General features: G+C 37.4%; 1 protein-coding gene across 1 annotated transcript; it reads left to right on the plus strand.

Moving 5' to 3' along the window:
• The first annotated feature begins 13,853 nt into the window (after positions 1–13,853).
• LOC124899533 lies at positions 13,854–14,408 on the plus strand. Its single transcript, XM_047414440.1, has one exon. It carries the CDS (start codon positions 13,854–13,856, stop codon positions 14,406–14,408), a length of 555 nt encoding a protein of 184 aa, XP_047270396.1.
• The last annotated feature ends 1,027 nt before the right edge of the window (positions 14,409–15,435 follow it).

Consider the following 15,435-nt stretch of genomic DNA (forward strand, 5'->3'; position numbering starts at 1 on the left):
GGTCTAGGCAAGTTTCTCACCGCCTTGGTCTTTTAAGGATCAACTCTAATGCCATCGCCAGAATCAATATGACCAAGGAATGCTACTGACCTGAGCCAAAATTTGTACTTACTAAATTTGGTGAACAATTGATGAGTTCTGAGAGTTTGAAGTACGATTCTAAGTTAATTTACATGATCATTCTCACTACTAGAATAGACAAAAATTTCATCGACGAAGACTATAATTAACATGTTCAAGTACAACTTGAACACATGATTCATTAAGTCCATAAAAGCTACTAGGCATTTGTAAAATGAAAGGACATGACTAGAAACTTGAAGTGAACATACCGGGTTTTGAAAGCAGCTTTCAGAATGTCATATTCTCTGACTCTAAGCTGATGATAGCCTGATCAAAGGTCTATCTTAAAAAAGTAACTAGCACCCTGAAGTTGGTCTAACAAGTCTGATTCTGAGAAGTAGTTATTTTTTCTTGATTGTTACTATGTTTAACTGACGGTAGTCTATAAACATTCTAAGAGAACCTTTTTTCATAAAATAGAATAAGACTGCTGTGCCCTACAAGGAAATGATAGGTCTGATGAATCCCTTATCTAGGAGTTCCTTCAACTGTTCTTTTAACTCCCTAAGTTCTGCTGGTGCTATTCTATATGGTGAAATAGATATGGGATAAGTATTTGGAAGAAGGTATATTCCAAAGTCAATTTCCCTTTCAGGAGGAATTTTGGGAAGATCTTCGGGAAATAGATTTGAGAATTCATTTACTACTAGAACTGTCTCAAGAGTTGGAGTCTCTAAGTTAGTGTCTTTGACACTCATAAGATGGTAACCACATCCCTAGTATATTATTTTTCTTCCTTTAAGGTATAAAATAAACTGAACCTTAAGCGTTGTGGTACTACCCCTTTATTCAAGGATTGGTTCCTTTGAAAACTAGAAATGAACTATTCTATTTGTACAATCAACTAAGGCATAGCATAAATGGAGCCAATCTACGCTGAAAAAGACATCAAAATCCACCATCTCTAGCTCTACTAGGTCTGCTGAAATAACTTTCTGAGATATCATAACCGGATAGTTCCTGCATACCCGTCAGGCTATGATAGATTTACCCACTCGGGTAGAAACTAAGAAAGTCTCTACTTGGATTTTTGGATTGACTCTGAAGTTAATGGCTACATAAGGAGTTACGAAAGATAAAGAAGCTCCTAGATCTAGGAAGGAATAAACATGTAACTAGAATATATGTAACGTACCAATGACGACATCAGGAGAATTTTCCTAATCTTGTCTAGACAGAAGTGCATAGAGCTAATTTGGGCGTTACCCACTGGTGGCACTGGAAGTGGCAATTTGCTGATTCAGGTGACCTGACAGAGCTGAAGGGTGATTATACTAACGCTGATAACCTGATTGGGGAGAATCTATGAATCGATAGCATTGTTTGCCATACCCAAAATAAATATCACTTCCAGCTCTGCAGACACCCTTATGGTTTCTACCATATATCTGACAAAGAGGATTTGTTCGAGCATTGTTGGCACTATCTTGAGATTTAGAGCCTGGTGCCCTATATTTGTTACCATTTTTTAACTTAGGTACTAGAGCACTGGCTAAGGACGGAGCTGGAACTGAAGATTTCGATCAAAACTTAGAACTGTTATCGCCCTCTAACATAGGCTAGTTGAAATCAAAGCTACCTATTCTAGCTCTCTTGTTCTGCCTCTCTCTCTTTCTATTCTTATCCTCTTCTATCTATTAAGAATGGACCATAAGCCTGGATATGTCCATCTCATTAATCAACATCGCAATTCTACACTCCTTAACCATATTATCTCACACCCCAGACATGAACTTACTCATTCTAGACCGTCTACTACTTCATGGGGAGCATACATGGATAACTGAGTAAACTTTAGAGAATTCTCTTTCACACTCATACTACCCTACCTGAGATTGATAAACTTTAACACCTTGGCTTCTCTCTACTCTAAGGGAAAGTATCTATCTAGGAAAGAAGTAGCAAACTCTTCCTACTCTATGGGCTCTGCATCTGTGCCGCTGTCTACCTTCCACTGCTTAAACCTTGTATGAGCTACATCTTGTAGCTGATAGGCATCTAACTCAGCACTCTCACTGGAAGTGACTCCCATAATATCTATGACATTTTGAATCTGATCGAGGAACTCCTGTGGATTCTTTTCTGACTTAGATCCTAAGAATAGGAGAGGATTTACTCGAGTGAAGTCCGGAATCTTGGATGCAGCAGTATTGGCCACTGCTTTGGCCTGAACAGTAGTCTGGTAGTTCATTCTAAGCTATTACTGAATTGGCTAGAGTAGTGAATGCAGCTCTGAATTCGGCATAAGAGACATGCTCGTCCAAGGGAGCTTCCTGAACGGGCTGAGGTGCGGACTGATTTCTATTTCTCCTTTTGTTAGTCTTTTTGGTAGGAATGTTCTATAAATAAAAGGAAGAAATAGATTAGACTAAGTGTTTAACTTGAGTTCATGCTCACTTGTACGACATGAATACTGAAAAAAGAGAAACTTTACCTAAAATATCTCGTAGCCTCCTGTCCAATAAATGTGGTGCGCTACACACCCATATACGAGAATTTACTTGATGCGGATTTCAGATTCCCTAGGACTCTGCTGAACCTTAGGCTCTAATACCAAGTTTGTTATGCCTCGAGTATATACCCTGGATGCTACGTGGTGCTTATGACCCCAATGGACCACAAGCTAACCCATAACTGATATCTGCTACGAGCACTGTATAGTAATACTATAATAAATGTAAAAAATAGGCTAAAATACCATAAGGTACAAAACATCTGAAATACTAATAAAGTACATTACTGAAATAATAATTTGCAAAACAGAATACTATCTGAAAGTCTAGTCTTAAAACCCTCCAATTAAACTGTCTGAAAGTGGAGTTGATGGGACAATCCCCCAACTAACTCCATCTACTGTAATACTACATCTACTAAAAAACTAAAATAATAGAATATCCTCAATAGATGAAGATTCACTACTAACTCTGACATTGCTGGCTGAATCTAAATCTATCTATCGACGGTCGGGAACCTGAGCATTCAAACCTATAATATGAGACATCATAGCGCAAAGAAAGAGTATCAGTACATGGAATGTACTAGTATGGTAGATGAGGTAATGTTGAATGCAAGGGTTTATATGCATGAATAATAACTTACTGAATGATATAGAGTAACTAAACATAAGAGTACATGGATAACTGATACTATAGTAAATACTGAGTATGCACTACTGTGCATATAAATAAATACGATGACCGAACATATCTAAAGCTATGTCTTTTGTTCTAATACTGAGTAACTGATATTTGAAGTTACTGATACAGATTGACTGTATCTGATAGTCCTAATTATGTAGAACTAAACTGAGTTCTATACTGAGACTAAAACTGTGATGGTGGGAGGTAATCATCTAACCAACATTCCCCAAATAAGATAACTGAGTTGGGCTCCAACCTGTGACCCCAATTAGAATGGTCTCAGTACCGTACCACTTCTAAAGACACTGAAGAGTCACCAATTTTGGGCAGGTTCCCTAAACGAGATTGGTGGTACCCTTTATTGGTAGGTAAAGCACCTCATCAACCCTCAACTGGCAGGTTTAATGTCTTAACCTATGTCGGCTATATAGTTCTGTAATGCAAGGATTACTTCTAATGATCACACCCTCTACTAGTAGGTGAGCCCTTATCCTTGGGTTCACTCAGTTTTGAATCCTACTCCTAACTGATAGAAACTGAACCAAGTATACTGAATTGGAATGGATTGATACTGAGTTTAATGAGTTTTCCTGAGTTGTGTAACTAACTGAGTTCTACTAAGTTCTGTAACTGAGGATTCTACTGATTGGAACATGACTGATACTATTCTATAACTGACATTGGCTTTTGGTACACAGTTATTGGGTATTAAATACCCCTACGACTCGATAGCATCAAAGTAAATCATGGCACAATCTTGAAAACATAATAATGGCTACTTGACCATAATCCACTCATTGAGATATTTTAACAAACACTTGTAAAGCATTTACTTATACATGAATAGGGAATACATGTTATCATGTTATAATGGCATATTTCATTCACATAGGCACTTTTTCAAAAATATGGGGAGGATTCTTAGGTTATACAATAATCAACACATATAATTATCATGACTATATCAATTAACTTGAAAATTGAAGAGTTTATCATGAAGATCATGTAACAACACATATAATGACTAATTTCATGAAAGCTTGTAATTTAATCTTGGACTGGGACCCAACAATAACTTGAACATGAAATCTATTTAATTTCAAGCATGTAATTCATACATGCAAAATGTTGTAGTTTTAAAAATGGATTCGTGGACTCTATAGATGAAAAAAACCCATAGATGAACACCTAATATACCTTGGATTGTTAATTCTTAGAGTTCTTGGAGAAATTCTTGAGATTGACCTTGATTGCTTGGATCTTAGGTTTTTTTTCTTGTGAGAGAATGCCTTTTGATTTGTGGAAAAGTTAATAATGAATGGATTTAAACATTTTTAGGGATTAAATCCCACACTTGGGTGTAATAAAATAATGGAAAAAGACAAATTTAACCCTGGAAGTACTTATTAGTTTTTGTCAAAAATTCCCGACCTGGGCACTTAGCGCGACGCGCCATGATCGTATCGGGCCACTAGAAACTAACAATTAGGAATGTGGCTGGTGGCGCGATGCGGTGGAATCGCGTTGAAATGCCGGATGTGACCTGGAAGTTCACCGTGACGCGGTGAAATCACCTAGCTTTACTGGAAATTGGAAAATTGTCAATATGATCCTTGGATTAATACGCCATGATTGTGGAGCAACACTGGATTTGACAATTCCCATATGGTCATGCTCTGTGATGCGCTGATTGCCAAATTGGCACATTTTTTACTAAAACGGCTCTGACTCTTCACATGAGTACCAGATTTTGGCCAACTTTATAACGTTGGAAAGTTAAATGAATTTCCTATGCATTATGAGGATCTAAACAGAAAAAATACTGAGTATTTCAAAATTTTATATAGGGTAACCCATTTACTGAGGGTTAACTTAAGTTAGGGAAATACAGGGTATTACAATATCTCCCCGTTAGGAATATTCATCCTCAAATGAGACTAATTAAGCTGAGAAACACTTATAGACTGAGTTTTTACACTGAAGCATGACTACTTGACTGAAATACTGACAAGCTGAGTTCTTATACTGAACATGCATATCTGATGCATGGAATACATGACTGAAGCAACTTTTAATCTAAATTTTCTTACTGAACATGCATATCTGATGCATGAGTACATGTCTGAACTGATTCATGAATGCATGACTAAAAATTCAATGGTAACAAATACCATTATTATAACTGTAACTGAATATTAAACTGAGTATAGCTAAGAAAGGCTGTGACCTTAAGCTGAGGATACTTGATCTGTATATCTTCTTCTTCTTCCCAAGTATCTCCCTTAATGGACTAATTTTTCCAAAGAACTTTGACTAAGGGAACTTCTTTATTCCTCAGTCTGTGAATCTAATGATCGAGGATCTATTTTGGGTCCTCTTCGAAAGAGAGATCATTCTGAATATCTATGCCCTCTAATGGAACTATGACTTCTACGTCACCAATGCATGTCTTTAGCAAGGAGACGTGGAATATTGGGTGTACTGAAGCTGGGTTTGAAGTCAAGTCAAGCTTATAAGCTACTTTTCTGAAACGACTAAGAATTCTGTAAGGACCGACATATCGGGGACTGAGCTTTCCCTTCTTGTCGAACCTCTTTACTCCCTTCATGGGAGAGATTTTAAAGAAGACAAAATCACCTATCTCAAACTCGATATCCTTTTTCCTCACATCTGCATATGATTTCTGTCAACTCTAGGTAGCCCTAAGCCTTTCTGTGAACAACTGAACCTTCTCTAAGGCATTAAACACTAAGTTAGGCCCTACTAATGTGGCCTCACCAATCTCAAACCAACCAATTAGAGACCTACATCTCCTACTATAGAGATCCTTAAATGGGACCATCTAAATACTTGAATGATTGTTGTTATTGTTTGTCAATTCGATCAAAGATAAGTGGTCATCCTAACTACCCTTAAAATCGACAGAGCAGGCTCTTATCATATCTTCTAGATTCTGAATGGTCCTTTGTGCTTGACCATCTGTCTGAGGATAAAAGGTTGTTCTGAGATTGACTTAGGTACCAAGACCCTTTTAGAATGCTTTCTAGAACTAAGAGGTAAACTGGGTACCTCTATCTGAGATGATGGATACTAGGACTTCGTATAACCTTACCAACTCTCTGATATATATTTTGGTGTAGTTCTCGGATGAATAAAAAGTATTAACTGGCAAGAAATAAGCTAATTTGGTCATCTTATCTACGATAACCCAAATAGAATTATGTTGATGACGAGTATGCCGCAAACCCATCACAAAGCCATGTTCATATCTTCCCATTTCCATGTGGGAATACTAAACTCCTATATGGATCCACTAGGCTACTGGTGTTCAATCTTAACCTGCTGACACATAGAGCACTTATCTACAAACTCTACAATATCCCTCTTCATCCCACTCCACCAATAAGTCTCTCGCAAATTGTGGTACATCTTAGTGGCTCTTGGATGAATAGAGTATTATGCACTATGCGCTTCTGCAAGAATTAATTACCTCAAGTCATCTACACCTGGCGCACATAAAAGACCTTGGTAGCGCAACACAACATCTTCCACTTAGGAGAAAGCCTTTATTTTCTACTCTTTGACTGGCTCTTTCAGCTTAACAAGACTGGGATCTCTAACTTGATTTTCCTTCACTTCAGAAACTAAAGATGATTTTGAACTATTCTGCACCCACACACTACCTTCTTCTGAATCAACTAAGAAGACACCTAGTCGGGCAAGCTGTTAAACTTCTTGAACTAACTTCTTCTTATCATTCTCAACATGAGCAACACTACCCATAGGAAATCTATTAAGAGCATCAGCCACTATATTAGCCTTGCCTGGAGGATACAGAATACTTATATCATAATATTTTAACTACTCTAACCACCTTGTCTGATTCAAATTTAAATCTTTCTGAGAGAACACCTACTGAAGGCTTTTATGATCTTTGAACACATCAACATGCACCCCATACAAGTAATGCCTCCAAATCTTTAAGAAAAATACTACAGCTGCTAACTCGAGATCAAGAGTCGGGTAATTCTTCTCATGGGGATTAAGCTATCTAGAGGCATAGGCTATGACCTTACCTCTCTGTATGAGGACACAACCCAAACCTACTCTAGATGAATCACAGTACACAACAAACCCATCTGTACCATCTGGTAGAGTCAAAACTGGGTTGAGGTGAATCGATTCTTCAACACCTGAAAAATTTTCTCGCAAGAATCTGACCACCGAAACTTGACTTTCTTCTGAGTCAATCTGGACATGGGGGATAAAATAGATGAAAACCCTTCAATAAACCGATGGTCATAAACAGCTAAACCTAAGAAACTCCTGACATATGAAGGATAGATGGTTCTAGTCTAGTTTCTCACCACCTTCGTCTTTTAAGGATCAACTCTAATGCCATCATTGGAAACAATATGACCAAGGAATGCTACTGACCTTAGCCAAAATTTACACTTACTGAATTTGGAAAATAATTGATGAGTTTTGAGAGTCTGAAGTACGATTCTGAGGTGATCTATATGATCACTCTTGTAATAGGAATAGACAAGAATGTCATTGATGAAGACTATAATGAATATTTCCAAGTACTTCTTGAACACGTGATTCATTAAGTCTATGAAAGCTGTTAGGGCATTTGTAAGACCAAAGGACATAACTAGAAACTCAAAGTGACCATACCAAGTTCTGAAAGTAGTTTTTAGACTGTCACGTTCTCTAACTCTAAGTAGGTGATAGCCTGATCTAAGGTCTATCTTAGAAAAGTAACTAGCACCCTGAAGTTGGTAGAATAAGTCATCGATTCTGGGAAGAGAATATTTATTCTTGACTATGACTTTGTTCAACAGATGGTAGTCTTTATAAATTTTAATAGAACCATCTTTCTTATGCATAAATAAGACTGGTTTGCCCCACAGGGAAACATTGGGTATAATGAATCCCTTATCTAGGAGATCCTTTAACTATTCTTTTAACTCTCTATGTTCTGCTTGTGCTATTCTGTATGGTGAAATATATATGGGTTGAGCATTTAGAAGAAGATCTATTACAAAGTCAATTCCCTTTTTAGGAGGATTTCTGGGAAGATCTTTGGGAAATGCATCTGAGAATTCATTTACTACTGGACCTGACTCAAGAGTTGGAGTTTCTAAGTTAGTTTCCTTGACTCTTACAAGATGGTAGACACATCCCTTGGTTAATATTTTTCTTGCTCTAAGGTATGAAATCAACTGCCCCTTAAGTGTTGTGGTACTACTCCTCTATTCAAGGACTGGTTCATTTAGAAACTAAAAATGAACTAGTTTGTTTCTATAATCAACTAAGGCATAGCATGAGTGGAGCCAATATATGCTGAGAATGACATCAAAATCTTCCATCTCTAGCTCTACAAGGTCTGCTGAATTAACTTTCAGAGATATCATAAACAGACAGTTCCTACATACCTATCGGGCTATGATAGATTTACCCACTGGGGTAGAAACTGAGAAAGGCTCTACTAGGATTTTTGGATTGACTCTTATGTTAACGGCTATATAAGGAGTTATGAAATATAAATAAACTCCTAGATATAGCAAGGAATAAACATGTAAATGGAAGATCTGTCGCGTACCAGTGACCATATCAGTAGAATTTTCCTGATCTTGTCTGGACTAAATTTTATAGAGCCTGTACGTTGCCCATTGGAGGCACTGAAAGTGGTACCCTATTAATTCAGGTAACCTGACTGAGCGGAAGGGTGATTTTACTGACCCTAAGAACCTGATTGGGAATAATCTATGAATTTGTGGCCTGGCTTGCCACACACAAAACAAACATCACTGCCAGCTCTACAGATACCCTTATGGTTTCTTCCATATATCTGATAAAGAGGAATTATTTGAGAATTGTGGGGACTATCTTGAGATATAGAGCCTATCTCCCCATCTATGTTACCATTTCTAAACTTATGTACTAGAGCACTGGTTGAGGACAGAGATGGAACTAAAGATTTTGGGTAAAACTGGGAATGGTTACCGCCCTTTGACTTAGGCTAGTTGAAATTGAAACTACCTACTCTTGCTCTCTTGTTCTTCTTCTCTCTCTTTCTATTCTTATCCTCTTCTATCTGTTGAGCATGGATCATGATCCTAGATATGTCCATCTCCTTAATCAACATTGCAGTTCTACACTCCTTAACCATATTATCCGATACCCAGACATAAACTTATTCATTCTGGACCTACTGTCTACTACTACATGGGGAGCATACCTGGATAACTGAGTAAAAATAAGGGAATACTCTTTCACACTCATACTACGCTACTTGAGATTGATAAACTATACCACCTTGGCTTCTCTCAGCTCTAAGGGAAAGAATATATCTAGGAAAGCAGTGGCAAACTCTTCCCACTCTATGGGCTCTACATATGTGCCCCAATATACATTCCACTACTTAAACCATGTATGAGCTACATCTTGTAGCTAATAGGTAGTTAACTCAGCACTCTTACTTGAATTCACTCCCATAATATTTGTGACATTCCGAACCTGATCAAGGAACTCCTGTGGATCCTCTTCTGAGTTAGATCCTGAGAATAGGGGAGGATTTATTTGGGTGAAGTCCCAAATCCTGGATGTAGTAGTATTGGCCATAGGGTTGTCCTGAACAACAGCTGGTCATTCATTCTGAGCTACTACAAGATTTGATAGAGTAGTGAATATAACTCTAAATTCTACATGGGAAACATGCTCGTCCAGGGGATCTGCCTGAACGATCTGAGGTACTGACTAATTTTCATTTCTCCTTTCATTAGTATTTTTGTGAGGTATTTTCTGTAAATGAATGGAAGAAATAAATTAGATTGAAAGTTTAATTTGAGCTCATGCTCACTTGCACGACATGAATACTAAAAGAAGGGAAACTTTTCCTAAGACATCTCGTAGCCTCCTATCCAATAAGTATGGTGCACTACACACCCATACATAAGACTCTACTTGATATGGATTTCAGACTCTCTAGGACTGTGTTGAACCCTATGCTCTGATGCTAAGTGTGTAACACCCCGAGTCTATCCCCTGGACACTACATGATGCTTATGACCCCGAATGACCACAAGTTAACCCATGACTGATATCTGCTATGAGCACTGGATAATAATAATATAATAAATGAGTAAAATAGGATGAAATATCATAAGTTTCAAAATATCTGAAGTACTGGTAAATGATGTGTGAGCAAAATCTAACACATTTAATGCTTTTTAACTTAAAATAATTGTGAATTCTGAAGCAACTCTTGTTGTTTTAATGTTTTTGCTCATGATATTGCAGGAAAAGGCTGAAGGAATGGAAATAAATGAAAATGGAGCAAAATATTTGAAAATCTGAGTAAAATAGAAGAAAATATGGATGACGACATCCCTGCTAAGTCATCAGCCTTGTGATAGCCTATCTGAAGCAGCGTCAGCCTTAACCAGGGAATTAGAGCTGAGAAGCAGTTCTGACGACGTCTGTGACATGGCGTTAAATGGATGATAAGGCATCTAGAATGGCATCAGCCTTAACAAGAAAATCAGTGATAAGAGAAGACATCTAATGACTTTGGTGATACACCGTCAGATCCTTGACGCGGCGTTAGTTTAGGCGTCACCTAATCCGAGAATTAATTGAATTTGCTATTTTATTTCCTTAATTAGGCTTTAGTATAAATAGCATCTTTTAGGGTTTATCTAGGTAGTTCTTTTTTTTAATTTTTGGAGAGTTTTATTTTCTTGAACACTTATCAACTATTTGTGGATTCCTATTTTCAAGATTAAATTGAAGAAACTACTTGTTGCTTTTTATCTGTTTGTAAGTTTATCCTTATTATAATGAATTCGACTTTGTATTTAGTTTATCAAATCATGAGCGGCTAATTCCATTAGCTGGAGTTATGGGATCCATGTACAAAGGTTTGATAGGTTACTAGGTATTTAACGAATTCAAAGAGTAGTAGGACGTCTTGAAATTCTACTGTTTTAACTGAAATCTACTGGTTGCAAACATTAGGTTATGCCTTAGGTTTTATTTGCTTCAAACAGAGAAATAGACTAGAGGTCGTGAATTATCAACAGGGACTCAGAAGCTACCAACCTTTTGTTTAATGATCAATGCTGTAACTGGATTGATCTAACTGAGATAAAATCCTATTAGATATAGATAAGTTATCTAAGTTCGAGAGTTTTAGATAATAAATTGTCTGGTGTGGTTGAGAGATAAGTCAGATAGTATCGTCGTCAGGGATATTCTGCTTTTTCTACTTACTTCAAGAATCCCAAACATTACCTAGTATCTGTCATTTCCTAAAACCTATGTTGAACATAACTCTGGTTTCCCATTTAGACTGATTTCAAACACTATAATATTGAAAGTGACAATTAACTCTCTATGAACCTTAAACCCCCATTTTAGGAAACATTAAACTACCAGTAAAGTATTTCATAAATAAATTGAAGTTCACACCATATTCTCTGTGGGATTCGAACCCAACCTAGTTTTGTTTTATATTAACAACGATCGCTTATACCCATTCCAGAGTATAATTTAAGCATTATCAAAAATGGCACCGTTGTCGGGGAAATGATTATAGACTAAAAGTTCGTGCGTGAAAATTTATTGATAGTTAAGTTTCCTTAATTTACGTTTATTTGTTTTTTTGTCTATTTAAGGTACTGTGTTGTTTATGCCAAAAACAAGAAGTTCCAGAGAACCACTATTACCAATCAACCCAAAACCTCAGCTGATAGGGAGAATGGCAAAACAGCAGAAAGAAGAAAGACTAGATGCTTTGGCCAGGGCTCAGGTGAATGTGCAGAATTTAGGTCAACAAACACGTCACCAGAACCCTAATGATGAAGACTTGGGTGATGAGGAATTGTTGAATCCTCAAAACCTAAGAAGATCTACGCAAGTTGCTACACCAGTGTAGTGAAACATCAATAGAAACCGTCCAGTCTGAGGAAGATATGGTCAACTGCCTATTAAATATGAGTATGATAAAGATTATGAAGGAATGGATGGAGCTCGTGGAACGGGTGCTATCATTCCTCCACCATTGGCACCAGGTGTAAAATTCAGCATAATAAGTACCATGATCCAACTCCTAAATCTGAAGGGGTTATTTGGAGGCTTTCCTGGTGATGATCCAAACATGCATTTGGTAAACTTCATCACCATTTGCAAATCTTTTGACAATCCAGGAGTGAGCCAGAATGTGATCAGGTTGAGGTTGTTTTTGTTGTACCTGTCTGGAGAGGCAACAATGTGGTTGAATAAACTAGAGCCTGATTCTATAACCAACTGGAGACAGTTGAAAGATACATTCCTAGAATGGTTCTATCCACCCTCCAGAAGAGTACAGTTGAGGGATGAAATTAGTAACTTCAGACAGCTTCCGACTGAAGCATTACATGAAACGTGGGAAAGATTTAAGAAAAAACTTGTACAATGTCTGAACCACAACATGACTGACTTGCACTTGATGGAGACTTTGTACAGAGCTTTCAACTATTTGACAAAACCAATTGTATACAATGTTGTAGGTGGTTCGTTCATTGATCTCTCTTTTCTAGATACTTCCGACATGCTGAATAGAATGACCAAACAGAGTTAGGCTTGGCACACTTGGGATTCTATAGTGGCTAGCCCGACTGTTGCTGTTGGTATAACTACGGAGCAACATAGAAGGGATAAGGAGTGAGATCAGGACATGGCCCATTTGAAGATGCAGATGGACTTGCTGGCCAAGCACTTGCTATCTGGAAAGATTGAATTAGTTAAAGTTGTGGAATACCATGGTACTATTTCTGCAAGTGCTGATGTGGAGGCAAACTATGTGAGTAATTCGGGGGTTTTCGAGGCAATATCCGAGGGGACAAAGGTTGGACTTTCTATGATAAGCCTAATTATAAAGATAGGAAGCAGGGACACTAGAGAAGCAATAATGACATAAGTGGTTTGTATGTTCCTCTTAGAAGTCAGGATACTGCAGCAACTAGTTCTGGCAAGATGTCCATGGAGGACATGATGGGAAAGATGTTAAAGGGAGTTGAAGCTACTAACTTAGGGGTAACTACTATGAAGAGTGATTTTTCTACCCTCAGTCAATTGGTTATCTTACACTCTACTTCTATCAAGCAGCTGGAGCAACAGATGAGACAAATTTCAGCTACTCTTAGCTAGAAAAAAAATGGTACTTTACCTAGCTATAAGTTTTAGAACCCGAAAACTAATAGTTCTTGTATGGAGATTACCACTCGGAGTGGTAAGATGTTATCTGGCCCTTCTATGGGCAAAGCTGTAGTGAATGAGGTAAGTGTCGATGAACTAGAAGGAAGCAACCCAATGGAGTCTGAGAAGCTGGATGGTTTTATTAATATTTTGGAGAAAGAAGATGGAAAGGAAGGGGAAGTGGTATTAAAATAAATTCCAAGACCACCACCTCCCTTTCCTCAGAGATTAAAGAAGAAAGTAGATAATGAAAAATTTTGCAAATTTATGGCAATACTAAAACAACTGACAGTGAATGTGCCATTGATGGAGGCACTTGAGAAAATGCCAAACAATGCTAAATTTATGAAGGGATTGTTAACAAAGAAATGGAAGGTAAGCTGCGAGCCGGTGGACAACATCGACCACTGTAGTGTTGTTTCTTCACAATCCTTAGTGCAGAAAAAACCTGACCCTAGAGCATTTACTAAATCGTGCACAGTTGGGTCCAGGATGTTTACCAAAGCTTTATGTAACTTAGGATCAAGTATTAATATGATGCCACTTGATATCTACAAGAATCTTAGATTAGGGGAACCTACCCCCACAATGATGCGTCTTCTGATGGCAGACAGATCAGCGAAGCGACCAGTTGGTATATTGTATGATGTGCCAGTAAAAGTGGATGACTTTATTCTGCCTGTAGATTTTGTGATACTGGATTATGATGTTGATTTTGAGGCACCCACCATTTTGGGTATACCACTATTAGCCACAAGAAGAGTATTAGTTGATATGGAGCTCAATAAGCCAAAGTTTAGGTATGGAAAAAGGGAGCCCAGATTCAAAATGCATCCTTCTATAAAGCAGTTGGAGGAGATGAATATCTTCTCAGTTGTGGATGTATTCCAGAAAAATTAATAGGTATAGATACGATATCTTGATGAAATTTGAGTAGTCAAGATGACCAAGTCGTGCCATGACATTAAATTAGGCGCTATTGGTAGGCAACCCAAAATTTTATTTTCATGCATTTTGTTTTTATTAATTTAGGTAGTAATCAGAAGGAGCTGAAAAGGGTACAAAAAGGTCTAGGTAAAAACTAAAGAAAGCAAGCCAAGTGGTCCTGACGACATTTGTGATAGGCTATCACAACTGTGATGACTTATCACCAATGTAGTCAAAAAGAACAAAGATTGAGACCTTCTCTGTTAAGGATAACGACCCCCATGATAAGATATCATATTTATGATGGCTTATCACAAGTTGTCATCAGCCATTACCTTATTTTTTAAAATCTGGGCCCAAATTAGTTAAAATCCGACCCGGACAGATATAAAAAATTTTAAGTTCCCGATTTTTATTAGTTTCCTTCTTTAAGTTTTATTTCCTTCTTTTGTTATTTCCTTCCTTAGTTAGGATATTTACTTCCTTTCAAAATACTCCCAAGTGAACAAGGAAACAACCTTCCTGATGTTTGTGGGATTGCAAAGATATTCTAAATTAACCTCTCATCTTTTCTTCTCTCTCGCGTATAAGCAAGTCAAAGCTGATCATTAGGTATGTTCTCTAGATCATCTGAACTCTTCTCTTTTGTGGCAAAAATAAGTTCAACTGATTATGCCATTACTATGAAAATTGGAAATTAGGGTTAAAATGGTGATTAAATTGCAAAAATTAAAACCCTAGCTTAATGAGTGAAAACTCTATGTGATTCTAAGGAAAATTTGGTCCCTAAATTAAGAATGAAAATTGAGTTGGGCCAAAAATTTGGACTGACGACATCACTGATAGGCTATCACAAATATGATGCCTTATCAGGAATGTCGTCACAAGCCTGAGAAAAGAAAAGTCATTCTATTTAGAGCTGACAACAAAGTTGATAGGCTATCATAACTGTGATGCCTTATCAGCCATGTCGTCACAACATGCTGATAATGCACTGTCT

This window comes from Capsicum annuum, chromosome 6, assembly GCF_002878395.1.
Source record: "Capsicum annuum cultivar UCD-10X-F1 chromosome 6, UCD10Xv1.1, whole genome shotgun sequence".
In the NCBI taxonomy this organism is placed as follows: Eukaryota; Viridiplantae; Streptophyta; class Magnoliopsida; order Solanales; family Solanaceae; genus Capsicum; species Capsicum annuum.